Source organism: Baudoinia panamericana, assembly GCF_000338955.1.
Source record: "Baudoinia panamericana UAMH 10762 unplaced genomic scaffold BAUCOscaffold_14, whole genome shotgun sequence".
In the NCBI taxonomy this organism is placed as follows: Eukaryota; Fungi; Ascomycota; class Dothideomycetes; order Mycosphaerellales; family Teratosphaeriaceae; genus Baudoinia; species Baudoinia panamericana.
In genome coordinates this window covers 1,060,388-1,085,858 of record NW_006911270.1, presented here as the reverse complement: position 1 = coordinate 1,085,858, position 25,471 = coordinate 1,060,388, and the positions used below count along the sequence as shown (strand labels likewise).

At 55.1% G+C, this 25,471-nt stretch overlaps 11 protein-coding genes across 11 annotated transcripts; 4 read left to right on the top strand and 7 right to left on the bottom strand.

Annotated features, from left to right (window-relative positions):
* Window positions 1-334: 334 nt before the first annotated feature.
* BAUCODRAFT_78811 (uncharacterized protein) lies at window positions 335-2,291 on the top strand (the record flags this gene model as incomplete). The annotated part of the gene is made up of 6 exons (XM_007682814.1): window positions 335-481; window positions 538-637; window positions 764-1,080; window positions 1,131-1,442; window positions 1,503-1,920; window positions 1,975-2,291. 6 exons carry the CDS (start codon window positions 335-337, stop codon window positions 2,289-2,291), a joined length of 1,611 nt encoding a protein of 536 aa, XP_007681004.1.
* A 1,564-nt stretch (window positions 2,292-3,855) lies between these two features.
* BAUCODRAFT_39160 (uncharacterized protein) lies at window positions 3,856-5,025 on the bottom strand. The gene has a single exon (XM_007682775.1). It carries the CDS (start codon window positions 4,976-4,978, stop codon window positions 3,944-3,946), a length of 1,035 nt encoding a protein of 344 aa, XP_007680965.1. The 5' UTR covers window positions 4,979-5,025; the 3' UTR covers window positions 3,856-3,943.
* A 466-nt stretch (window positions 5,026-5,491) lies between these two features.
* On the bottom strand, window positions 5,492-7,534 carry BAUCODRAFT_39158 (uncharacterized protein). Its single transcript, XM_007682774.1, has 3 exons — window positions 7,217-7,534; window positions 7,044-7,167; window positions 5,492-6,985 (listed from the first exon to the last, which is right to left on the bottom strand). The coding sequence occupies exons 1-3, from the start codon at window positions 7,231-7,233 to the stop codon at window positions 5,834-5,836; spliced, it is 1,293 nt and encodes a 430-aa protein (XP_007680964.1). The 5' UTR covers window positions 7,234-7,534; the 3' UTR covers window positions 5,492-5,833.
* A 175-nt stretch (window positions 7,535-7,709) lies between these two features.
* BAUCODRAFT_160615 (uncharacterized protein) lies at window positions 7,710-8,766 on the bottom strand. The gene is made up of 2 exons (XM_007683142.1): window positions 8,302-8,766; window positions 7,710-8,250 (listed from the first exon to the last, which is right to left on the bottom strand). Exons 1-2 carry the CDS (start codon window positions 8,718-8,720, stop codon window positions 7,923-7,925), a joined length of 747 nt encoding a protein of 248 aa, XP_007681332.1. The 5' UTR covers window positions 8,721-8,766; the 3' UTR covers window positions 7,710-7,922.
* A 252-nt stretch (window positions 8,767-9,018) lies between these two features.
* Window positions 9,019-9,752, top strand: BAUCODRAFT_313167 (uncharacterized protein). Its single transcript, XM_007683141.1, has 2 exons — window positions 9,019-9,050; window positions 9,108-9,752. The coding sequence occupies exon 2, from the start codon at window positions 9,271-9,273 to the stop codon at window positions 9,652-9,654; it is 384 nt and encodes a 127-aa protein (XP_007681331.1). The 5' UTR covers window positions 9,019-9,050; window positions 9,108-9,270; the 3' UTR covers window positions 9,655-9,752.
* Window positions 9,753-10,009: 257 nt separating this feature from the next.
* Window positions 10,010-11,991, bottom strand: BAUCODRAFT_313159 (uncharacterized protein). Its single transcript, XM_007683140.1, has 2 exons — window positions 11,844-11,991; window positions 10,010-11,793 (listed from the first exon to the last, which is right to left on the bottom strand). The coding sequence occupies exon 2, from the start codon at window positions 11,784-11,786 to the stop codon at window positions 10,365-10,367; it is 1,422 nt and encodes a 473-aa protein (XP_007681330.1). The 5' UTR covers window positions 11,787-11,793; window positions 11,844-11,991; the 3' UTR covers window positions 10,010-10,364.
* Window positions 11,992-12,482: 491 nt separating this feature from the next.
* BAUCODRAFT_313103 (uncharacterized protein) lies at window positions 12,483-13,390 on the top strand. The gene has a single exon (XM_007683139.1). It carries the CDS (start codon window positions 12,770-12,772, stop codon window positions 13,229-13,231), a length of 462 nt encoding a protein of 153 aa, XP_007681329.1. The 5' UTR covers window positions 12,483-12,769; the 3' UTR covers window positions 13,232-13,390.
* A 159-nt stretch (window positions 13,391-13,549) lies between these two features.
* Window positions 13,550-14,652, bottom strand: BAUCODRAFT_79745 (uncharacterized protein; the record flags this gene model as incomplete). Its single annotated transcript, XM_007682890.1, has 3 exons — window positions 13,550-13,622; window positions 13,686-13,758; window positions 13,818-14,652. The coding sequence occupies 3 exons, from the start codon at window positions 14,650-14,652 to the stop codon at window positions 13,550-13,552; spliced, it is 981 nt and encodes a 326-aa protein (XP_007681080.1).
* A 398-nt stretch (window positions 14,653-15,050) lies between these two features.
* Window positions 15,051-21,992, bottom strand: BAUCODRAFT_160611 (uncharacterized protein). Its single transcript, XM_007683138.1, has 3 exons — window positions 19,150-21,992; window positions 18,288-18,668; window positions 15,051-18,230 (listed from the first exon to the last, which is right to left on the bottom strand). Exons 1-3 carry the CDS (start codon window positions 21,794-21,796, stop codon window positions 15,193-15,195), a joined length of 6,066 nt encoding a protein of 2,021 aa, XP_007681328.1. The 5' UTR covers window positions 21,797-21,992; the 3' UTR covers window positions 15,051-15,192.
* Window positions 21,993-22,119: 127 nt separating this feature from the next.
* Window positions 22,120-23,391, top strand: BAUCODRAFT_39150 (uncharacterized protein). The gene has a single exon (XM_007682773.1). It carries the CDS (start codon window positions 22,484-22,486, stop codon window positions 23,333-23,335), a length of 852 nt encoding a protein of 283 aa, XP_007680963.1. The 5' UTR covers window positions 22,120-22,483; the 3' UTR covers window positions 23,336-23,391.
* BAUCODRAFT_160609 (glycoside hydrolase family 76 protein) lies at window positions 23,332-25,387 on the bottom strand. The gene is made up of 3 exons (XM_007683137.1): window positions 25,193-25,387; window positions 24,920-25,137; window positions 23,332-24,868 (listed from the first exon to the last, which is right to left on the bottom strand). Exons 2-3 carry the CDS (start codon window positions 24,999-25,001, stop codon window positions 23,715-23,717), a joined length of 1,236 nt encoding a protein of 411 aa, XP_007681327.1. The 5' UTR covers window positions 25,002-25,137; window positions 25,193-25,387; the 3' UTR covers window positions 23,332-23,714.
* Between the last annotated feature and the right edge of the window lie 84 nt (window positions 25,388-25,471).

The following is a 25,471-nucleotide window of genomic DNA, read 5'->3' as shown; positions in this document are numbered from 1 at the left end:
TCCGATCGGAGATTGCTACCCTCGGATGAAGAAGTATCTCCACATCATTCACGTCCTGACTTCGGTCGAGCACAATGCTGTATGACAAACAGCAGGCCGGACCGTGTCTCTGTTGCTGCTCCTGCACCCGTCCATGCTGTTCCAGCGATATCGTGCTTGACAGTCCCGAACATAAGATCGTACAAGTCGACTGTACGGCTCGACTTCTCGAGCTTGTACCTTAACATTCTAGAGGAGACACCATCAACTGCTCAGCGACGTTCCAGGTCAAGACGCTATGGTGCACCAGCAGACGACCGAAGAAGATCTGCCGCGTTCGCAAGAAAACCTGGAGATGTCGAGCTCAGAGCAAGACCGTCCAGTCCACACAGTCAAGGAGAAAGAAGATCCCACTACCAGCGACGAGTATCTCCACGGAGCTCGTCTAGCTGCTCTCATCGTGTCGCTAATGCTGGGCATGTTCTTGGTCGTGCTTGATAACGTATGTCTCCTCAGTCCGAGAGTATCAGCGCTCATTGCCACGACTGACTCCGTCAGACCATCCTCGGTACAGCGATCCCAAAGATCACAGATGAGTTTCACGATCTCAACAAAGTGGCGTGGTATGGAGCAGCGTTCTTCATGACCTTCGGTGGTAGTGAGTAGCCCGGCGTTGCGAAGCCATCATGACTGTGCTAACATCATGCAAAGAGCAGCACACCCCTTCGTACTCCCAATCGCAGGCGCCGGGAAAGGCAGATCTCTGACGTGCTGACGAGCTTAGGCTTCCAATCGACTTGGGGAAAGCTTTACAAGTACTTCCCTCTCAAACTCTGGTATCTCATTGCGATGGTCATTTTTGAGGTCGGAAGTCTGGTATGCGGGCTTGCTCACAGTCCTACGACCCTCATTGTTGGTCGAGCGATCGCAGGCTTGGGCGGTGGTGGCATGATTGTCGGCGTGTTCACGATAACCGGGTTTGCTGCGTCGCCCAACACACGCCCGCAGATCATGGGCCTGATGGGCGCCACATACGGCATCAGCGCGGTGCTGGGACCACTTATCGGCGGCGCATTCACGGATCGAGTGTCCTGGCGATGGGTGAGCAGCCTTCGTACGAAAATTGATCGGCGTGATGCTGATATCGACAGTGTTTCTTCATCAATCTTCCCATTGCCGGAGTAGCAGCCGTCATTGCTTTCGTATTCTTCAAGCCTCCGGACGCGGCAAAACCGGCACAAGCTACGCTTAAGGAGAAGATACTACAACTCGACCTTGTTGGAGCGGTTCTCATGATGGGCTTGATCATCTCGTATGTTCTGGCGTTGCAGTACGGTGGGCAGACGCATTCCTGGTCGAGCAGCGTTGTCATAGGTCTTCTTGTCGGCTTTGTCGCCATAACCATAGCCTTTGTATGCTGGGAGACTATTCAGAAGGAGCGTGCAATGCTCGTACCGAGATTGGTAAGTCGTGGCCCAACTTCACAAGTTGCGGAAATGGACTAACTATGCCGATTCTCACAGATCACGCAGCGCTACGTCGCCGTCGGCTCGATCTTTATGTTCTTCTTCGGTGGCGCATACTTCACGCTGCTCTACTATCTTCCCATCTACTTCCAAAGCATACACAACAGTAGCCCCATCGGATCCGGCGTCCGGATGCTAGCCCTCATTATTCCGCTCACGATCGCCGCTATCATGCAAGGCTTTGCTATGACCAAGGTCGGGATTGTGCCTATCTTCTGGATTGTTGGTGGCGCGATTGCAACAGTCGGCTGTGGGCTGCTCTATACCATGGGAGTTGACACATCCGCAGGAAAGTGGATCGGGTACCAGATATTACTCGGCTTCGTTGTGGGAATCACGTTCCAAGTCTCTTTAACCAATGCTCAAATCTTTGCTAAGCCGGAGGACATGTCGCAGGTTACGGCTATCGTCAATTGTAAGTGTGATCCGCTTTCTCGAGGTGGCGCTTAACCGCTGATTTGTAACTCAGTCTTCGTCACTATTGGAGGTTCATTCTTTCTGGCAGCCGCACAATGTGCTTTCAACAACCAACTAATCAAACAGCTTACGATGAGACTTGTGGAAGTCGATCCTGTTGTCGCTCTTGGGACTGGCGCAACGCAGATTCGTCAAGCTTTCACTGCCTCTCAAATCCCTATCGTCCTCGATGCCTACATGACAGGGTTGAAAGCTGTCTTTGCGATTAGCATTGCCGCATACGGCGCGGCCACGATTGTGGGCTTCTTCGGTAGCTGGAAGCGACTCCCTGCAGGAGAGCTAGGAAAGCTTGCCGGTGGGGGAGCATAAGCATTGTTGGTGGCAGGGATAAGCGCAACTGCCACGTTCAAATTGTGAATCTCGCCAAGTTGAACAGATTGTGGTCCGCCTGCAGAACAAGATGGAGCTGCGCTCAGTTCCAACGGCTTGCTGGATGGCCTTTCACCGCCGTGGCCGGGGCGGAAGGCATGGATGGCAAGAATTATCAGTCGTATAGCGCAACTGTGGAAGCCCTGAGCGATTATTGTCTACGTACCGTTTCAGACACTCTGGCGTCAAAGGCCGGCCGTAAATGAAGATCAGAGGCGTGTGCGATTCGATACCCATGATGACCGCCTCTGACGGGTCGGCTCCTGGCTACTGCGGGCCATATGCTTTCGCAATACGACCATGTTGCCCGCGCCCTGAACCGCCGAAGCCTCGATGCAATGGTGGTGAGGGTGGCCCTCGAAGACGGTCCCGGGACGGGTTCGAAAGCCAAAGAGCCCTACGCGCCAAAGGCTACATTGTACGCTCTTGCGCATTACCAACCTGAAGCCGTTCTCTGGGTTGTAAGTCTCAGCAATGAAGCCAGCGATAAACCGCAGTCCCGCACTCGGCGCGTTGTGGCGCTGCTCAACCTGTTCTTCGTAGTGATGCTCCGGTTTTGTATAGGCATCACCGTCATGATGTTTTTTGGCTTGGTGCTTGTCTTCATGCTAGTAGTATTCACCATGTTCGTGAGTATTGGCACGATGACCGTTATACCAGCCTCGACAGCGCGAATCCTAGTGACAGGCACTCCTCAATTGCTGCGCTCACGCAGCCTTGCTTGGCTTCACAAAGTGGGCTGAGGTAATACCGATCCTTGGAAAGCGACCAAGGGGCTATGATTGGCTCCACCTGACGTGTGTGTGAGCCGGGGAGATATGGGTTTTAGCAGGTATTGATAGAGCAGTAGCACGCTAGTGATACCTCGCAAGTACTGACATGGCCAGCTTGGGCTCGTAAGAAGCACATGTACCCTATGGATTCCATCGTATTCCCACGCAACCATTCACTTCCAGCCTGTGCGAAGCCCGTCTCGTATTCATCGCATGCACACATCACCTATGCACAGCCAGCGTTTCTTGTGAACGCGAAGGCAAATCGACCCAGTTTTACGGTACGGTGTAGTCATGTTGTGGAAGGTCAGCCATCTCCGTCAAGCATAATGAGTACTGAAGTACACTAAGCAGCAGGTGGAGTTAAAGCGGAACTTGAAAGCGTTTCTCGCTTTCGCATTGCCAAGACCTGCGTCTCTGACGCATTCTTTCTCCGTCCTTTGGTCGACGTTACACCATCCGTGACGCAGGCACTTTCATATGCACTGCGGCGGATGCTGTGGTCTACGCGCAAACTCTGTTGCTGCGATTGATCGGAGTCATGCAGACTACAGACGAGACGGTACTACATCATTTTCGAATGATGTGAGTATGTTCGTCAATCATTCTTTGCTTCCAGCGTTACGCTGCAAGGTCAACCCGGACACTACAATGTCCGGCTTGAAACTGGCGCACGTCTTGCTGACGTGGTAGGTAGGACTCGCCATGTATCGTCTTCACGATCTTTATGCTCTACCACTTCAAAGAAGAGCGCTCATCATGCCGACAAGACAGCCATCTTCGACAGCTGTTGTCGTTGGGCGGGCTGCATATCGCCAGCTATGAACCACCGTCTGGCCGCCCAAGCTTCTCGAAGTCGCTGTCGAAATCTAGCGCGGCAGCCATGGCAGCGCGGACTTCGGGTGATGCGTCCTCTGGTACCGGCGGCAAAGGATCCATTGCGGCCGCCCATCTGTTTACACGGTCTATCACTTCTCTTGCCTCCTTCTCCTGAGCTGCCCTTCGCTCTGCGGCCTCCAAGGTACGTTGAGACTCGGCCAGCCCGACATCAAGTTTCGCTGTCGCGGCCCGCAGTTCCTTGTCGCTCTCCGCTAGGAGCTCAATGTGTTCGCTATATACCGCACCTAGCTCGGCCAGTTTCTCGGCACGTTCGAAGGCTCTAATCTGCCGACTCATCTCGTCAATGTCGCTTTGGCGTCGCTGCATTTCGCTTTCGAGATTCGGCTGCACCCTCCTCAACCATTCGGAAGTTACTGCGCGTCCGTTGGCTTCACTCCAGTCATGATAGGTCATGGTGTCGATGCCACCAAGGTTAATGGCGGGCTGCGCAAAGTTCATTCCGCCGACTCCGCCGTATCCACCGCACATTAGTGATCCGATCGTCTCACCAATTTCAGCTTGGCTAACTTTTGTTATGGTGAACAAGATGACCTGGCTTAGGTGCCATCCGGCGTCCGGCCACAATGCCATCATCACTAAGTGGACAAGCCGAAAGAACGTCGGCGAGCTGTCCTCAAGTCTGACGTGATCTTGGCATCTTCTGTAGCCCTGATGGCTCAAGCCAACATTACCGCGGAGCTGAACATATTCGAATTCATCGCGCGTTGCCACAGTAAGTACTACGTCCCGGTGGAAGTCCACAAAGATCCTGGCTTGTACGGGAACACTCTCTGCATCGCCGTCTTGCCACGTTTCAAAGAATGTCCCAGCTGTACCTACGTTGGCGCTCTGGCGGCTCTCTGCGTAGGCTGCGTTCATTCTATGCTGGAGGTCTAGAAGTGCCAGTCGCGGCTTTGCGAGCCCTTTCGACGCGATACCAGCGATGAGCTCGATATGGCAAAGGAGCTCCTCCATGTTATCCACCAGGACTCCGCGGTAATCAGAACTTGTTAGGTAGTTGGCGTAGACAACTGGGTCGCAGCCTTCGTCCACGTCACCTGGAATGCGGATCTCATGGCGGAAGCGTCCGTGCAGCCCCTGCGTCAGCTCATTGGTGAGTATAGCCTTGATGATCTCGCTGCTCAGCTGACTTAGTAGCAGTTTCGTGTCGTAATACCAGTCGGTGCGTTGCAGCAACCGTGACTCGCCCGGTACGGGAGCAATTCGACCTTCAAGATCCCAAAGCGCCTGAGCTAAACCTAGCAATGGGTAGGAGGATTAGCCATCTCCCATACGACGGTAAACATTGTTGCGCTCACCATTGGTCCCGTCTTTCTCGAACGCATCGAGAAGCTGCTGCTGTTCTTTCGTAATATAGGTCCGCACAGCGGCCGGAGCCGACTGGTTGTCTTGTACGTCTCTAATGTTTACGTCTGTTTTGAAAGCGCTGACATTCACTAGCAAAGCCATGTCAACTTTGGATACTGGTGTATGGTGTATGGTGTATCGTGGTGTTAGCAGGGGCAGGGAAAGAGTTAGGTGGCTCCGCAAAGTTTCGGCTAGGCCGATCGTGACTTCCTGCGGAAGGATACATGCATCCCAAAGTGGTTTGGCGCGGTTATTCCCAGGATTATCTCAAGATTGTCGCGAACTTTGTGCGACTTCATGGATTGTGCGTATGACGGCGTGCTCACCCAGCATGATTCGTATACTGTGAGAGAACAAAGCGCAGGGTGAGGCCGTACTGAGCGAGCAGCGAAATTTCGCATTCGACAAAAAGCAACAACTTCAAGGTCGAAGGACTGCTGCGAACTCCAATTGGTCCTCCTGCTAAAGAAAGTAGTCCGCCACCGGCTTCTTCGCCGGCATGCCACGACTGTCCTGCGGCGCAGCCTCGAACACGCGATACCGTCTGCCAGGCCCCTTGAGCTTGTCCATCCGCTCCGTAAGCACGCCATTGCTTGCACCATGACTTCTCTCCACGTCTCCATTGCTGCGCGGAGCATAACCCGCATTCGAACCATCCTCCCCCAGCTCCAGTATAGCAGCTATGTTGCCGCATCGGTAGCAGTAGTTCGGTGCCGACCACACAGTCACAATGGTGTTCTGGAACATCTCCTTGAAACCCTCCATGACGAGCTGATGGGCACGGCAGATGAGGCTGAGGTCGTTTTTGTGGTTGAAGCACTTCACAATGTCGGCTCCGAAGAGGAAGCCGGCGCCTCGTGGTGACAAACCCCAACCCTCGATCTCGTCAGGGTCCGACCAGAGAAGATCGCACATGGCACCTTCGTGTGGGACCTCTTGCTTGCGGTCAAGCAGGCGAATCTTGTCGATGCTGTCGATGAGCGGACTGAGACCGCCGTGAACGCAAAGAACGGCACCACCGCCATTACCTGAACTGCCATGACTTGACCCTGTCGCTCCCGTACCTGGCGCGCCATTTCGAGACGGTGTTTGTTCTCGTGTCTGTGAAGGTGATGATGGCGGGTTCGAAAGCTGCGAGCTTTGGCCGATGTATCTGTCTCGAACATGGCGAGTTACAATATGGCCTGCAGAGTTCAACAGCTCCACCTCAACTTCATCACCCTCAGAGACCGTGGTCGCGTGTGAAGGATCTGCAAAAGGGGCATCCGTCGGTTCCAGCTCGGTCGCTGCACCGATTACAAGCGCACCCAATGCCAGGTAATCGAAGACTTCGCAGCAGTACCGCCAGACGTTAGCACTGCCGTACTTCCGCAAACATTCGTCGTAAAACCCATAGACTGTCGTGATCTGCCGTGACTCGTGGTTCCCTCGTATCAGCGTTATCCGATCCGGATATCGGACCTTCAGGCAAAGTAGTAGTAGAAAGGACTCAAGCGAGTAGAAGCCGCGATCGACAAAGTCGCCCATGAAGAGGTAATTCGTATCCGGCACGTCGCCACCCACACGGAAGAGCTCCATGAGATCGTGAAACTGGCCATGAATGTCGCCGCATATCTGAAAGGCTAGGGGTTAGTCTCGATATTTGTGTAACTGGATAAGTGCCCAAACGTACCGTGACCGGCGCATCCACCGTTACCACATTACCCTCCTCTATCAGCAGCTCCCGCGCTTTGTAGCACAGCTCGCGCACTTGAATCTCTGGGATTGGCCGACATGCTCGCAGCTGCGCGATGGCCCTGAAGCTCGTTAAAAGCGATCCTGCTGCCTGCTCGCGTGACCACCTACTTGTCCAGATCGCTCATGCTGCTGATGGCGCCTGAAGGCGCACACACCTTGTGCACCCACTATTCTTGATACCCGTCTCAAGCTCCCGCCACTGAGACACTGCCGTTCGCCTGTGCCACGCTGCGCTGATGTAGCGCTAGCTCGCAAGGTTTCTGGGTGCTAAACGCAGTATGTTGCTCTTCGCGGTTTTGATGCCTTTGGACGGTGTGCGCGCAGGGTCGTAGATATGTTGTGAGTGTTAGAGGTCTGAAGTCGGGAGGGTATGCTCAAGCCGATGGAGAAAGTTCGCAGGTTGCGCTTTCACATACGAACAGGTGCAATATGCGCTGCGCATCGATGGCCGACGGCTGTTCCCGCATTACGCACAGTGGCTCGAGCGCCAGAGTTCAGCTCGCGATACTCTTTCTCAAACAACAACGTCTTACCCTTCGGCTACATGTTCTTCCGCTCCGGCGGCGGCAGCACTTGGAGAACATAAGACTTGACTACCTAGGCTGTCTTGGCACTCTCGAACATGCCAGTTGTCTACGCAACGCCGAGTGTGCGAATGTGTATGCGGAAGGCAGCCATGGTTTCAGTCCTTCCATCGCATTATCCACGCTGCAAACTAGTAACCCGCTAAAGCGTTAGGTTGGATGGCCAATCCATCATACCACTGACGTTTTGAGAGGCGGATAGCGTCAAACGCCCTTGTAAAGATCTCAACTCACTTCCTTCCCCAGCCAACCACGCAGCTCAGGAAGATGCCGTCCGGTTGATCCTCACACACGGCACGCTCAAATTCACGAGCTAGCTTGTCTTTACTGCCACCATGATCAACCCAGTGATCGATCAGTCCTCTAGCAAACGGGTTGTTGGTTGAAGTCCACCATTCACTTGCGACGTTTGACCACCCGTCTGCGGGTTGAAACAACGGCATATTGAAGAGCTCAGTCTTCACGTCTTTCACACCAGCTTCCTGCAATGCTTTCCGGTGTTCTTCTTCGGCATACCACGTCCCCGGAAGCTTGGGGTCGAGGACGGTATATTCAGGCCTGCAAGCTGTTCTCAACACGCGCTCATTCGCTTGGGTCAAGAGGACCTACTTCAATCGACGGCATGCCCTCTCGTGCCCAACCAAGAGGCCCAAGTACTCTCCCCATATCGCGATACCCACGACACCTCCCGGCATTACGACCCGGTGTAGACTCTTGACCACTCTCATGGCATCCGGTATGATATGAGTGGCAAATGAGCTGAGCCCGTGAGTGAACGAAGCATCCTTCAGTCCGGCGAGGGTTGCGCCGTCTTCAAACTGCGTCGTAACGTGAGGAATGTGCAGCTTGTTGACCTCAGCCAGCATGCCCTCAGCGACGTCCGTCGCAAGGATTCGCGCTTGGCCACAAATTTCATGGATCTTGACCGTCAAGCTACCAGTGCCGCAGCCCACGTCCAGCACGGAGGACTCTTCCGTAAATGGTAGAAGCTTGTCCACCACCTCGACCAACCGAGCAGTGCCGTGCATTGTGCATTCACCTATAACCTCGTTGTAGCTTGCCGCCGCCGCTGACCAAGCTTCTCCCGAAGAAACCCCTGCCGACGCAGGCATGACTATCATAGGCAATATGGACATCGTCGTTTAGGCTCGTAGAGGAGTCATAACGAATGAGTACCTTACTTGCAAAGTAAACGAATGTGCTTCACTCGCCTCATATCTATATGTCATGTCAAGTGACATGATCCGTGAGGAGAACAGCTCCAGACCTGCAATCGCACAACCTCGCGTGAACACCCAACTCCATCCGGCAACAACGCCGTTCCAAAACGCCTCCATAGGGCAGTCGAACATGTGCACGTATGTGAAACTTCTCCGCTTTCGTGTTGCCCAAGATGCTAAGGATACGGAGCACAGGCGACACCTACAGCAACAAATGCAACACGTAATGAGCGATCAGTGACCCCTCAAACACATTCCAGAGCCCAATTGTCTTATCGTTCGTTGACATGTATGGCTAGATTCAGCCATTGTAGATGACGCTGGCGAGGAGTAGGCGCTGAACTGGCGGTTGTTGAACATGGCTGCTCCCACCGCTATCGGGATGTGGCACGTACTTGCGACCTATGTAGCACTTTTCGATGGTCTTACATTTGGAATCATTCCACCTCCCATCCCAGACTCGATCACAGAGCTGTCGCAATATCTCTACATAGCTAGTTTTACTTCTTCCAAAATACTGTATACCTCAAGCTCGCTGACCCGGTCCGAGTGGTCTTTCTTTGCAGATCCAGTACGAACCGTTGCAGGGCTCGCTGCAGCAAGAAGCGAGCCCAGAAGAAGCAACAGCTCAAGTGACAGGTTTCCCGTTTGCAGAATCTGCTTAGCTTCGAGACGCAGCGGGTTACCAGTCAAGCGCATCAATCCAAATGGTTGGAAGAATTGTACCCCAAGGGCTCAGTAGGTATGTTCGCAGACAGCTGACCCTCAGGGCACCTGCTGCAAGCCTCCCTCGCTCTGCCGCGTGGCTTAATCCACAATCGAAGACGGAACGATGTCACGATCAATCCACAAGAAGTGTCATCTCCAGCAGCACCTTCGTCGAGCAGGTCGTAGGCGTCATCTGTTCTCAAGTCCCACGTCTTCAGTGGAAGTGGACCTCATTCCAACGTACGGTGACGGTAGTAGCGCCAGATAGGGTGCGGCGAACAAAGAAATGCACCAAGAACCAAACCACGCACTACTGCTTCACCGCTGATCAGGGGAGCTGATGTAGTACTCCGGGCGCAGCGAAATGAGCAGCGAACGTAGACTGCGTATCTGCCACGCTGTTCGAATGCCTTACGAAGAACCCCAACGAAGTACCACAGCAGCGATTTCGGGACGGAAGCAGCTTGGTTAACTCTTAAGGTGAGCTCGACAATTGTTGTAGTGTGTCCATAACAGAGCCTTGAGCGGCTCTTCTTCAACGTACCGTGAGTGGAGCTAGCTATGTAAAAATCCCAAGCCAAATTGCCCGCTTTTGAGCTCATCGTGGACAGTATGTACAAAAGCCCATCCGCCAAACTGCTTCTCGCTCGAAGGGTATCGTAGACAAGAAAAAGATGGATACCGCCAACGCCAACCGCTAATCGCAGCAAAAACGGTCGTCCAATCACGCCATCCTCCGACATGTTAGAGAGGAACATCCTCCATCATCTGCACCGCCCCCTCCCTCCCCACCGTAATAATCACGTCCCCCAAACTCTTCGCCGCAAACCCAGCTTCACAGTAAGAGAAGTAGTACTCCCACTTCCGCTTGAACAGCTCAACATCCTCCTCCGTCATCCTCGTCCCCTTCTCCACGTGCTCGCTGATGAGCGCGGGCTTGATCTTGAGGGTGAAATTCTGCATGAAACTCTGCCGCCATAGACGAAGAGTCTTCGCGTAATGCGGACCGATATTCTCGACGCTATCCGGGACGAGACGAGGCGGGCTGTTCTTGCTCGACGAGCCGGCTTTGATCGCATCGAGAAGTTGCGTCACAGTAGGTAGATGGCCGCCAGGAAAGATGTACCGCCTGATGAAATCGTCGGAGTTGCTGTAGGCATCGTAGCGGCTTTCAGGCATGGTGATGCACTGGAAGACTGCAATGCCGCCGTCGCTTTTCAGCAGCTGGTCGACACATCGAAAGTAGGTTTCCAGGTACTCGGCGCCTACAGCCTCCAGCATCTCGATGGATATGATCTTGTCATACTTGTCATGCTCGCTCGGTATCGGCAGGCTGCGGTAATCACACAGCATCACCCTGATTTTGTCCTGGAACCCTGCCTGCCGTATCCGCTCTTCTGCCAGCCGTTTCTGCTCCGCGCTTAAAGTCAGACTGGTCACTCTGCAACCCGTCTTTTCCACCGCGAGGATGGCGAAGCTGCCCCAGCCTGTGCCAATTTCCAGCACGTGGTCGGTGGACTTGATCTTGGCATTGTTGACGAAGCGACATAGCTTGCGGTATTGTGCTTGCTCTAGCGTCTCTTGAGACGACGCAGGGTTGGACTTGGGCAGCCAGATGGGACAAGAGTACGTCATGTCGGGTGACAAGAAGGCTGCGAACATATCATTTGAGATGTCATAGTGTGCGGAGATGTTGAGTCGCGAGTTGGCAAGAGTGTTGGTGCTCCGGATGAAGCCCGCAATTTTGCCGGAGATGTTCGAGGTCAATGTCGTGCCTTTAGCCAGATGCGCCCTGTTGAAGAGGAATAGCTTGAAAAAGGCGGTCAGGTCTGGGCATGCGATCTCCCCAAGCATGTAGCTCTCCGCAAACCCCATGTCCGCGAAGACCAGCAACCGCACCCAGAATAGATCGTTTAGGACTCTGATCTCGGCGTGCGGGACCTCGTAGACCGACTTCTCACTGCCTTCTGCTTCTGCCCGTCTTGGACTTCCGCAGATCATGAGACTTCCATCCGCGTCGGTGATTGTTAGCGAACCGATCTGGATCTGCTTGAGGAGACCGAGTATGGCACCACGTGAGAGCGAGAGTATGGGTGGCCATGCGTATGAACCGGCGTAGTTGGCAAGAGCAGTCGTCCGCTCCACCAACGGTGTAGTAATACCCATGCTCAATCTAAGTCCTCTTTATTTACTGCAGCGACGGCGGGAATGCCCAGTGTCTACCTTATAAGATCAGTAATGACAGTGAGAGAGCGCACGAACAGCAGGAACAGGCAGGAAATATGAACATGTGGTCTCAACAAGCAGAATCGAACCACCGGCGCCTCACATGCGGCCAAATTGCACCGGCTGTCGTTGAAGTCAGACACAGTCGCTGGGCCGGGGAGAAGGACATCCCGGCGACCGAGGGCCACATGCTCCTGGCTGCAAGGTACCAGCGAAAAAGGTCCGGTCTTGCTGTGAGCGAGTGGGCACTTTTTCTGGCCGCCGAGACGTCATCGATTTGATGGGAAAGGCTTAAGGTGCATGCGGCGCGATCCTAATTACCCGCTAGCCTCGCGGACGTTGCTGTCTGTCGTATATCATACTCGGTGCGCCTTCATGCTGCTGTCCTGCGAGTGTATACGGCGCGCCAAGCAGTCAAAGGCACATTGCCTCCGCCCGCAGCGTTGTCTTGTTGATGGTAGGAGAAGAGTGGCAGATGTTCGAATCACCTCGAAGATAAGGTAAGAAGTCAGATAAACCCCGCCGGCCATAGAACTATCGGGAGATTGGGGCCCTTGCGCCCGTGCCTATCGCAATATGGCCTTTGCAAAGGCACAACGTTGTCTCAAAAGCCGCCCGCGGTATCACTTCCTTATACCGTTGTATGTCTTCCGTCGCTCGAAGAGATGCGTCGATGATCTGTGTACTCGACGTGGGTGCCATGAGAGTCTATGCCACATGCCACATGCCAGATATCGGGAAAGCCGATCGGGACAGCCGGCAATCTGCCCGAGGAGATCGGTTCTAAGTAGCCCGTGCATTCACTCTTTACGACGCGCTCTAGGCGCGTCTCACGTGGAGCATTGTGTACTGTAGGGACGAAGCTTGCTCGCTTTGTACACGTAGTCTATCCGGCTCACATACAGCAACAAGGAATTGTCGCGATGCTAGCTATAGAGCCCCCCAAATCTACTCGCCAGCTTAAGCCCAACCTTCTCCCATGCACCATCCACCATAACGGCCCCCTCAAGGTCTCCAAGCGCTACTGGTCGCCCAAGATTAATGCAGATGGCACAAGCACAGCCTACCTTCGCGGGCGTAAACTGAAAGGGCGGACTCTCAAGCTACCAACGGGCTATCAAGGGGTCTTGCTGCAGAAGACCGACCGCGATCACGTGCCATCGAACGCATCATCTGCCGCTGCTTCTAAGCCTGCGTTGCTGCATAGTCTTGAGCTTGATGAGGCAGAGGAAGCGGAGGGGGGTGAAGGCGAGGTCAAGCTAATGGAGTCGAAAGGCACGTTTGATGAAGTAATGGTGTGGGGTCATGAACTCGTACCGGACGATGAAGATGCATATGTACGAGGGCTGCGGGAGTGGATGGCTTTCGCTGAAGCGGTAAGATAAAACTTACCAGCCCGAGAAGGCGTGTGCTGACAGGCGTAGATGCATGCCTACCCCGAGTTAAAGTCAACGACTGCTGAGCCAGCACGCCACCAAGCTTCGACGCTGGAAGTAGAGAAAGGAGGCTGAGCACCGCCTTCTCACACATGTCATGATACGGAAGCATGAAGCATGAGCATGCTTTTTTGCATTTGGATTTTTCGTTGGACCTGCGCATGCCATCTATGGTACATACGTCTATCATCTGCACGTCTAGCAGTGACATGGAATATCTGCCGCGAATGGCGAGACCGAGGCGGAGGTAGCTGAACCCAGCAACCTTTACAAAAAGTAGTCCGGCGTCCGTCGCGACACCATAGGCTCGCCGGCGCGCGGACACGGGTCGAATTGAAGGCTAGACGGCAGTCAGCACAAGAGCCTCACGGGGATGTGTCCGGACTGCGGAGTCGGGACTCACAAGGTGTATTTGAGATGCTCGTCAATCTCCATAATCGCCGCTTGATTGCCGCAGCGGTAGCAGTAATTCGGTGCTGTCCAAATCGATCAGCACATGTCACCACACATACCAGACTGGTACATCTAGACTGACCGGAAAAGATGGTGACCACATTCCGATCCTGACTCCAATTATACCCCTCCATCACCAGTTGATGCGCCCGCGCGACAAGCGTCAAACCATTGTTATGATTAAACGCCTCACTGATATCCTGACCGAACGTATACCCAGCTCCTCGTGGGGAGATACCCCAGCCACACCGATCGTCCGGGTCGGACCACAGCAAATCGCACATTGGCCCTTCATGCGGCACCTCCTGGATCCGATCCAACGCCCGGATGTTATCCAGTGTATCTATGCTGGGGGACAGACCGCCGTGCAGGCAGAAGATCTGGTTGTCGATCAACGCGGTCAAGGGCAGGTAGTCGAACAGATCGGTGAAGAACTTCCACACATTCGCGTTGCCGTATTTGCGCAGACATTCGTCGTAGAAGCCGTAGACTTGCGTGATCTGGCGCGACTCGTGGTTGCCGCGAAGGATGGTGATGCGCTGCGGGTAGCGGATTTTGAGCGCGACAAGCAGAGTCACCGTCTCGACGGAGAAGTAGCCGCGGTCGACGTAGTCGCCCATGAAGAGGTAGTTCGTGTCCGGGTTCGGCCCGCCGATCTTGAACAGCTCCATCAGGTCGTGAAACTGCCCGTGGATGTCTCCACACACGGTCACAGGACACTTGACGGGCTGCACGTTACTCTCGTCTTGGAGGACCTCGCGCGCCTTTTCGCACAGTCGCCGCACGTCCTCTTCCGAGAGCTGTTTGCACGCCATCAAGTTCTCGATCCAGCCGTCCAGGTCGGGTATTGATGGTGGGTCGGTGGAGGCGCCCAGTGTGTGCTCGACCTTGCCCGCCTCGCCCATCTCCGTGTCCATGATGGGCTGCCTTAGCGCGGCAGCCTCCGCCATCTTGGCCAGTCAGTGAAGAAGAGGTTGGGTGCGGTGATGGACTGGCTAAGGTGGTGTAGCAGGTGGAGCAGGTGGAGAGATGGTCGGGGGGACAGGCGGCGGTGGAGAAGGTACAATGATCTTGCCGCGGGCTCGCTTTCACAGTGTGCCGACGCTGTAACACCTCAATGGGGGTAAGATGTGTGTTGTTTCGCAGTTCCGGCGATGGTTCCTGGCAATGTGTTTCTGTTGCGGTATTGTCTCAAGCTCCAGCTGCATGTGCTGAGTTGTTTGGGCGGCGGCAGCTTCCGTCAAAAGGGCTTGGCGTCCGTCACTGGAAACCAAGCACACGACTGGCAGGGACAGAGAAGGACGGGTTGAGAAGAGGGCGGAAGACACCTTTGCGCACAGACTAACAACTGGCGTGCTGTTACCCACATATTTCAGATAGAATTGAATATCAGACTGCAGTGTGTACCACATGCTTCTTCACCACTCCCCTCCATACGCGCGCCTCCCGCGGCTCTCTCAACGAGACTTCCCTTTGCCCTTCCCGTTCCCATCACCCTGACCACCAAGAGCAGGATACTCGACGCCAACATCACGCCTACTCTGCTCCTCCGCCAGACTGAGCTGCAGCGCAAACTCCATATCGCTCATCTCCCACACTTTGCTTGACCCCGCCAACATCGGCGAAGCGCGCGGTGAAGGCCGGGCAGACGAACCCTTTCTGCCCTTCGGCTTAGCTTGACGGATGGGTACCTCATACGGAGCTCGACCCGGTGATGTACCCAGGCTCAAACGTATCGCTTCTGCCACGTCCGCATCAAACTCCTCGTCCGACTTCGGCGTAGACAGACGCGGTGACGGACTGGCAGAAGGCGTAGGATCAGCCGTGGCGAACGTGCTGTAATCTGTACTGACGACCGTGCTCGTGTCGGACGCTCTGCGTGCGGCTCTCTCTTGCTCCAACGTCTCCTGGCTGAGCATGGCAGCGTAAGCCATCATCTCTTCCTCACTTCCATCCAACAACCCCGTCCCAAAGCGGCCAGCGAACCGCTCAGCGTCCTTCTGCCGCTGCTGCTTCTCTCGGTCCAGTTCGTACCGCTCGTTTGCAATGTAGTCCTTCAAATTCCCACGCGCAGCTCCCGAAAAGCGCTCGCCACCGTTATTGCTGCCGCGCTCAGAACGCCGGTGTCTGCGCTTGTGAGACTTGTACTGATCGGCCGCAGACGAGCTATATGACCAGTAGCGGAGATGTGTGCCGAGCGAGACCATACCGCGAAGCACTGTAGGATCTGGGTCCAGGCATATCGCGCCAGCGGCGAAGAGGTTGATACCGACCCCCTGTGGAGAAGCTTGGGCTTGAACGAGCCTGCGTCGTGCGCGGGAGGAGAAGCGAGAGTTGAGTGTGCGAATAGGTTGTGTATTCGACCCTAACGGATCCCACGCCTGAACATAGCCGTCGTTACCACCATGCACCAAGTAGAGTGAGGACATGGCGAGGCAGGAAATTTGCGGCGAATCGGTCTGTATGATGCGGACGGGTTCAATGGTATTGACAGATTCAGCACTCCTTGACGGCGGACTTCGAACATTCCAGATCAAGACGCTGCCGGTGGCAGTACCAATTGCAAACAGACGAGCGCGCTGCCCAGGCATATCTGCAGGATCAATGGCGCGCGTTGCCGAATACGACGGCGAAAGCCATGGCGACGAGGTTGTCGATCGGCTTGACATGTTGAGGAGGGGATCCTCGGATATGGTTTGCGTAGCGAGAACAGAGTTGTCCATGGTAGTCGCGAAGATCTGCATGTGCTTGAATCCGTGCAAATCGAAGCTCGAAACCCGCCATTCTTCACACACCGGTCTTGGCGTGATCGAGCCCGCAAAATCATCTCGAGACAAGCTGTCCTCAAGCCGGTCCAGGGAGAAGTCAGGCACGGGGGCGGTAAGCCTATCCTGCGGACTACCAAATAGAGATGGAGAGCTTGTCGACACGGTGCTGCCGCTCGTTAACGGTGGCGTTGAGGCGGTAGCATAGTTCGCGCGATCCTGAAACCTGCAGCGAGTGTAGCGTTTGATGGCAACGCTGGAATCTTCGTCAAGCCCACACTCGAACACTATCACGTTCTCGCCCGCATTATTGCCGTCATCGCCAGCGAAGTCGACATCCAGCTTGCGGCGCATGTCCCAGCCGGCGCACGCTTTGTGGAACTCCTTGGGTTTGCGCATGATAAAAGCCTCTATCTCGCGTGTCTCGCTCGTGGTTTGTTCTTTGCTCAGACACATACCATTCCAGGACGAGCGAGGCGAGTAGCTGCCATCTACGCCGGACTCAGCATACGGATCCAGTCTTGCCACCCGCCTGCTTGCTTCGACGACATTCCAGTAGACAGTACGACCCGTGAGCCAAGCGGTGCGCTCAATCGTCTCGTCATCCGGTCTTGCGCCACGCTCAACGTGAGCACGCTTGGGGAACTTGGTAAGGTAGAACACCTCGCCAAGTGCATTCAGCACAACCGCCCATATCCGGTTTTGCGCCTGTCGCTTGAGACTATGCTCGGCATCAACCGCAATGCCGATAATCGGTACGCCTGGACTCAGCACCCAGCGTGCAGTCATCTCGCCACGACCGAATCGCTGGTCACGACTGTTGCCATTGGTAGTAGAGCCAAGACTGTAGGCTGTAACCACGCCAAGTGAGGAACCTGCCAAGATGCCGATGAGACCCTCGGTAAGCGATGGGATAGCAGCAGACTTCGCGACCCAAACGCTTGTGACAGCCTCGCTGGCAGAATAAATACGTGGTATGCCAAGCTCGGGAGCAGATATTGCAGACGAGAAGGCCAGGAAGCGGCCTCGCTGCTCTTCCGTGGACCGGAAATAGGCCATCCCACCAGGCGAGCCTTCCCCATGGACCATGCCGTAGGGCTGGCTGACGTCCATAACGTTTGGCACGCCTACGACCTCGCCTGGTCCGAGTCCGTACTGTGCGTCACCTGGGAAGCGCTCGTTGAACTGCAGGAATTGCTGCGGGTCAGATAAGCCCCAATTGTCCACCTTGGCCGCGTTAGGGTCGCTGCTAGTAGCCATACCAACATCGTCGGCGGCATGGATGAAACGAGGCAGCTTCTTGTTCATACCACTCCCAAAGTTGGCATGCACGTGGTTGATCGTTGTAAAGAGCTGTGAGTTGTACATGGTGATTGCAGTGGCGTTGTGACTTTGACCGGAGCGGCCGGAAGTTGGCGGCAGAGACACCTGCGCGGGTTTGCCACGTCCCAAGGAGCGTAGGAGACGGGTACGCATGATATACTCGCTACGCCATGACGCGAGCGCAGTAAGACGCGTAAAGGCGCGTTTCTCCGACAGGACAGCATCTTGCGCTATTTCTCCACTGTCATCGTAAGCAACGTCCAACGTGTTCTGGCCAGGAAAGTAGTGAGCGAAGGCGCTTCTCCAGGCATGCGGTCCCGTGACAAGGTTGTGGAAGCGCTTCGACACGAGCGCGACGGACGTCAAGTCTGTCGGAGCTAGGTGCGCAAGTGCATGTGTCAAGACCTCTGCTCAACATCAGCAAACGTCCATCTTCCACACGTCGCACGCCAAGGAAGACACACCGTTTGGCAGCTCCTGAATTGGAGACCGTTCGTCATTCGGACTACGCTGCTTCTTCACCACGCGAAAGGCAGGTCCCTCCCGGCTCTTATTCCTGGGCGGCGTTGAAGCCTTCTCATACTCTGTGATTCGGTTATATACCGCACTGGGCGGCGAAGGCGTCCTTTGCGGCGACAGACTCACTCCGCTTCCGGCACGCGGCTTATCGGCGTCCTGCAGAGAACGCGCGAGAGCCTCGTCGAGCGCAAGCTGCTCATCCGCAGATGGTGTTGCCAACCCTGCTCCCGTATTGTCTGCTGGGGACAGGGAGGCTGATGGCTCAATCGGGCGAAGTCCATGCTGGCGGTCGTTTTCGCGGTTCTGAGGGGCGGTTTCTCCGGTCGCTGTTCTGGGGTCACTGGGAGGCGCTGGTTGCATAAAACGTGGAGAGGTGGACTATTGGTGATACTTAGACTGAGCCAGATACACTGGGTCAGTCGAGCTGTGCGCGGAGGCTTGCGAGGTTTGTGGTGGCGTGGTTGTGCAGGAGAAGCAAGCAACGCGATTGACGTTTCGCTTTCAACCCTCACTGCCAAGACCTGCTGGTTGCGGCGTCCAAGTGATTAAGTGACAAGCCACATCGAGATCGATGAGATGCACGGTACGACGAGAGCGCAATGCTTTCCAATATTTGGTCCGACGATCTATCGCTACCTGTTATGCTATATACACTTCAAGGCACATACAGCTTGCTAAAGGCGGCTATATCGCTACGGCAGCATATGCACTTGGTATAGTTCCTTGCCGCGAGACCAACCCTGCAGTCATCGCACATGCTCAGGCAGCCGCAAGGCCAGACGAGTATAGTACGTGGCGTTGACTGACAGACCACACATTGCGGACCACCTGCACCCATGCCTTCAGCACCCGACTCCCACGTCCCTGCATTCACAGCTTTCGACTTGGCTCTGGAGCGTTGGCCCAGAATGAAGTGCTCCAGATCGCGCTCCTCGTCTTCCTCGCTAGGCGCCTTACTGGAGCCGCGAATGCCATTCAAAAGCTGCGCGCGGCTGCGGTCGACGTTGCGCCGGTACTGACTGCGCGTCATTGGCCTGCTTGACTGCAAGCTGTACGATAGCAAGCGTGCCGCTTCCCTCTCCGTCGCTGACTGCGGGTTAAGCAAGCGCGAAAGTACGGTCAGATCAAGGCCGCCTTCTGAAGCCGGCGTGTCCTCTCTTGTGCCGCGTGGATCGCGTTGGGTAGGCGTCCTGCGCCCACTGTCGTCCTCGTCCTCGTCCGCAAAGCTATCGTTCGTGGACATGGATATCATGCTCGTAAGGTCGTCATCGTGCTCCCGTACCTGATAGTCTCCGCTGCTGTCAACGTTACCGAACCAGCCGCCCCCTCGCCACCAGTCATAGAGCTCGTCACCCAAGCCGTCCTCGCCAACGTAATTACCCGCATGCTGCAATCTGCGCCGGGTTTCATTTTCGACATCCACCTCGTCGTTTTGAGGCACCATCAGAATGCCATGCGGCCCCACCATCCAAAAGTCACGTCTTTGTTCTCGCGGCGCGTTGACGACCTGTGAAGGAGCACGCTGCCCTTCCGCGATACCGGCTGCCTTGAGAAGCCACGCAGGACGCTGCTCGATGCCAAGTCGATTCAGCATGCGGATCAGGAAATGCGCCTGAATGCCAACGACAAGCCAGAAGATACCCGCCACGAAGTCGAAAGTGAGCTGCATCCGGCTCCTACGCTGTGTTATGCCAAGTCCACTGTCCAATTCGACGCCTCGCGACATCTCGTTCTCACGTGCACTGACCGGCTTCGACCTCCGTTCTCGAGCGTACGGTGATCGGCTGATGGCAGCATTCTGCGAGTCCACAAACTCGACGCCGCGAGCAATGCCTTCTCCAAGCAGTTCCGAAGGCACTGCCGGAGACTTGCGCTTCTCGATGCCGGACGCAAGCTCATCGATGCGCTTTTGCTCCAACCAAGTCATCTGCGCCACATGGATACGGCTGCCCTCGTTGAGGTAAACCGCCTCACTCGCCGCGGTGAGTACGTTGAAGCCAATCTTCAGTAGCGTCGTGTAGAAGTCTTCCGACATCTTAATGCGAATCGATGAAGCAGATGAGAACTGTACGTTAGCCTGCAGATTCTGGTAGGCCCAGGACAGCCGCTGGCCAAACGACATGCTGTTTGCGACTTCCTCAGGTACTGAAAGTGCCGTTACGACCAGAGCCAAAGCGTATATCGAGCCGCAAACCATAATGCCGACCAGGATCAACATGTGTGGGATGAAGCCAACGATGCAAACGGTCGGGAAGCGGAGCACACCAAGGTCGGAAACATTCTCCGCCTCACGTAAGAAGACCCTTGTGAAGCTCCAAAGAAAAGCGCTCATGTAACAGCATGCCCAAATCGCCGTGTTGACGAGCCTAACTTTATGCCGTATTCCGAGGACTGCCAGGGTAGCGCTGGCCACGTGGCTGAAGCACGAAATCAAACAGACCAGCAGGACCTCCGGTGGCACATTGAGGCGTTGCAGTATCTCCGATCTACTAAGCATCGTACTACTCGCTTCACCAGTGCCGTCAAGCTTCGGTAGTCCAAACAAGCCGAATCCGAGAGCGCTACTGATCATAGCTTCACACTCCGCGAACGCCAGAGAATGCTCGAAGATGGTCATGCCGGTCTCGGGGACGGGTTGCTTGCCTTGCAATGCACAGGTTAGCGTTTCGAAAAGCTGACTTGTACAAAGAGTAAGGAAGAACCAGAAGAGCAAAGACATGGAACCACGCAGTTCGCTCTTGTTGTCTTCCAGTGCTGGGAGCGACATGTTCTGCGCAGCGCAGCATAGAGCGTCATCCTGCCAGAAGAGCAGCGTAGAACTCAGCTTGTACAGAAAGCCGCCTTCTCCGGCAAAGTCTATGGCAAGCTGCTTCAAGGGATCGCCATAGCGGAGTTCTGCAAAATCTGGTGACGTCTGACAACGCAATGCCTCCAGAATGCACACTGTCTGTACCACGAACGCCGATATTGGAATGATGTAGAGGCCAAGCCGAACATGCCACCGCAAGCGTAAATGCTCTCGCGAAGATGCGTAGAACTGTGTTCGATTAAGGATAATGGCCACGGTGAAGGTAGCGAGCGCCCACTTCGAGGTTAGGTAAGAGAAGATGCCACCAAAGTTCTTGAGCTTGCCAACGGCCTGCGCCATCAGTCCGAACAATGACACTGCCTCATCTCCGTTGCCTTGCCATGACTCCCTTACCGCGGCGTCAAGCACTGCCGCCGTGCTCTGTACGAAAGCGCTCGTGTTCGTGATTGTAGAATTCGCCGTTTGTTGTGCAGTCGCATCCGCAATAATGCTTCCACCATTCCATATCTTGCCGGCTATGTTGTCCATGGCTTCGGGCATATAAATAGCGAACAGCCCCGCCTTCTGCGCCAGACGGGGGACCACAAGTAGCAAGTCGGCGGCGGAAGGAATCCATGAGATATTGGAGGTTGTTGTTGCTTCCATGTTTGGCAGAGACTGGGTGAAACACGCAAACCGAGCGGTATCAGTTCGGTCTCAGTCACCGTACCGTCATTGGAAGTGACACAAGCCGGTTAGTGCTGTAGCAAGCCATCTCATGCCTACCCCTGTTCAGCATCGCTCTCAAGGTTCAAACTGGATGCTGTTTGCCTAGGAGCGTCGGTCAAGTGTGAAGTCCACATGTACGACAGATGGACCGGCAATGGACTTGTCCCGAGCTCCGATGCACGCGCAGTCGCTGAGATATTGTGTCAAAGGTCGTGACCTGACGACTCTCCAGTCCCACAGCATCATCCCATGCGCGCATCATCCGCACAAGCAGTAGACCCACTGGAAACGATACTAGAGTGCTGAGCGAAGCGCGCCAGTACCCAAAATACCATGCGACTGGATAGTCATGGGTGCGCAGCCTGACAATGTATTGGGGTGCGCTGCCTGCAGGGGCAGTGCCGCACAGCCTGCGCTTGGTGAAGTACAGTGAATCCAAGTTACATGTGACCCTGCGCTGCCTCTCTCTCCCAGCTACTTGAGCATTTGCCCGAAGCGGCGTACTTGATAGGTGTGGCCAAGCATCGTCGTCGCAGCGCCCTTCCCTTTCGCAGAACTTGGGGACGTTATGTACAGGCTCCTGTGACGAACCACGACGCTACTAAAGGTGCTGCTACGCCCAGCATGACGGACTTCGAGAAGAGCGTCAAGACTGCGCAGGACTCACCTCCGCCATACTCTTCCACTACGTCGGAAGGCGTCTCCAACCAACACGCCGCGCCTGGGTTGACTTTCGATGCGATCCAACAGCATATCGTCGCTGAAAAGCACAGTAACTATCTTTGGTCAAACGATGATCGCTCATGGACCGTGACTCTTGACGCCGATGGCGTGGAGAAGGCGTACACGATCAGCGCAATCGAGATGGAGGCCTTCACGTCTATAACGATGTCGAACGGGACCCGCCACGACATTGCAGTGGCCGAGTTTGCCCACAAAGACACTGACTTCGCTGTCAAATTCGAGGTGGACGAGCGACTCGCTCCACAACCTGGTAGCTGGATCAGCATCTCCTGCGAGCATAGTGGCGACCTCTTCACGCCCGAGTCATTTCATTGGCAACACAAAAACCGCCGCTTAGCCTGGAAGCGAACACGCGACCCCTCGCTGGGCGCCTCCTGGTTTGGTGGCGAAGACTACAAGCTCGAAGACGAGTCACGCATCGGGCAACCTGCTCCATCACGTTCACGATCTCACAGGATTGCTCGACGAAACATGGGTGAGCGTTACGTTATCGCAAGTGGCGATGCCTTGGCCGTCTGTTTGCACTATAAACACATAAAGACGTTCTCCGATCAGGCTGGCACGAGTCATCGCCTGCGATTTCACATCGACTGGCCTGAAGAATTTGGCGTGGATGTCGAAGCTGGTGCCATTCTCGTGCTGATTGCAAGCTTTTTCAGGTCGCAGCGAAAGCGCTATGAGAAGTCCCGACCGCGCGTGAAAGAGGGTTTAGAGGAGTCTGATTTACGATAAGCTCTACCAATCAAGCTGTACGTATAAATACGACTACGTAGAGATTGCTTATGACGTTCCTCAATTCGGACTTCCTAAGTTAAGCACTGTTCGTGTACGCAACGGTGTTAACTTGCTTGCCATGATCGTTGCATCCAACCAATACCGTAGAGACTAGATCCGATCAGGATCGCACAACACGCGACTTCCGTCGGTAGGCCTAGCAATCCCGGACTTTGGGCCAAGAAAGCAAGGCACGAGTCAGTATTCGAGGCACGGGTGATGTCTTGATCAATACGAGAAATGGCAGCAGTCGACTAACCTCTGCATCAACGTTTCAGGCCGCAGCGCGCCCTTCTGAACGCTTGTCGCTTGTATTACTCGTGTCTGCTGGGCAGTATTACGAAAGTACGGCCATCTCCGGCGCAGTGGTCACCAGCAAGCTCTGCACGACCTCGAGCGCCGCCAGAGTCTGTCCGAAGCCTGCATTTCCGTCAAACCCGCCTTCGTACCACCTGAGCCCACATGTATCGCTGTCCAGCCCACTACAAGCGCCCGCTGCAGCCACCGCGCTGCTGTCGAGCAACGCCTTCACAGTCAGCCTCGTGCTTGGGACCAGCGCTGACGCCTTCGCCATCCATGTCGCCAGGCTACCCTTGAAGCTCGCTTGATCCGTATTGCACGAACCCGAGGGCTCGCACTTTGGTTCGAACATGACATCCGTAGCATTGCTAGAAGGTCCTCCGAAGAAGGTGCTGTTGGCCGATGCAAGCAGGCCGTGCGTAATGGTCTCCCAAGTTGGGTCGGCAGTAGCCGCGTACATGTAGGCGGCGCCGGACAAGTAAGCAGCGACATTGTAACTCCACTGGTCGTGGTTAATGGAGGAGCAATTGGCGCCCTCGGCATCGCTCATGCCGTCGAAGACTTGATAGCCGTCGCCCACCAAGCCTGTCCTGACAGACCAATTCCAGATGTTGGTGGCCCAAAGGGTGTAAGTTTGGTTGCCTGAATAGCGTGCCAGTCTTGCCGCAGTTTGAAAGAAGCCGCCATTGCTGACGGCATTCTTGTAGTACCAGCCTGAAGCCGATGGGTTGTATTGCCACTTCAACCCACCGCCACACGTCTCGCTGTCGATCGACCAGCGTGTGACGAAGTCTTCGAAGGCATGGACAGCCACCGCGTACCACGAGTTGGTGCAATTGCCAATCGTATTATTGGCGGCAGTGACGCAGGGCAAAGCTGGGAAGTCGTACTCCATCGCCGTGAGAGCGGCATATACCCAGTACACTTGATCATCGTTTGCCTCCCAGCCAGCTTGCTGCGGTGGGACAAAGTCAAAACTGGGACCGAGGCTCTGCGCCAGAGCGGCCTGGATGTCGGAGACGTACGTCGTATCGTTCGTGTAGACGGTGTAGTCGATTAATGCGGTCCAGCCGGCGCCGGACAGCCACCAGAACCAGGGCTGCGGCTGATCGAACTGGCCGGCTGTGGAGTTGACATTGTGGTAGCCGTAGAGGCCTTTGGTTAGAGTGGTCGCAGCTTGCGAGATGGATTCTGCAGAACTTTAGCTTGTTGGCACTTGGTCGCCTTCGGGTGGCCACATACCTTGATCCGAGACGTTGAGATGCAGAGCGCCAGCGCCGCAGACGGTGAAGAGCAACCCAAAAAGCAGCACGAGGCCGGTCATGGTACGATGCAGTTCGAAGCGATTCTTTCTCAAGTCGTTGCCCCGCTCAAGGTTCTCAGCCAAACTGCAGGACTACCGCTTTGATGCTGCTATTAAGGTTGTCGATGAGGCGACCGGATTGTGCAAAGTTAGCACCCTGGTATGTGTCAACGTCAACGTGCCAGCACGGAGGGTAGTGGAAGCGAATGTACAAAGTGAAGAAGGTAAGGAATGTCTGTGCTAGTGCGAGCGATAGTCCTGGAAGCATTCACCGCAACACTTATTGTACTTCATTGTCGCCTTTTACCAGGGCGAAGCGCGCTTCTAGGCGGAGATGATACCAAACGTCGGCGAAAGCCAACGTGACATTTCAGTCACTTCATGACAGCTGTGAGGTCAGGTGGGTGCAATTGGTGTTGCAGATGTTTCGAATGGAAGTGTACGCGTCTCGGCGTCAGCCAATCACAGCACGCCATTCTCCACCTGCTAGT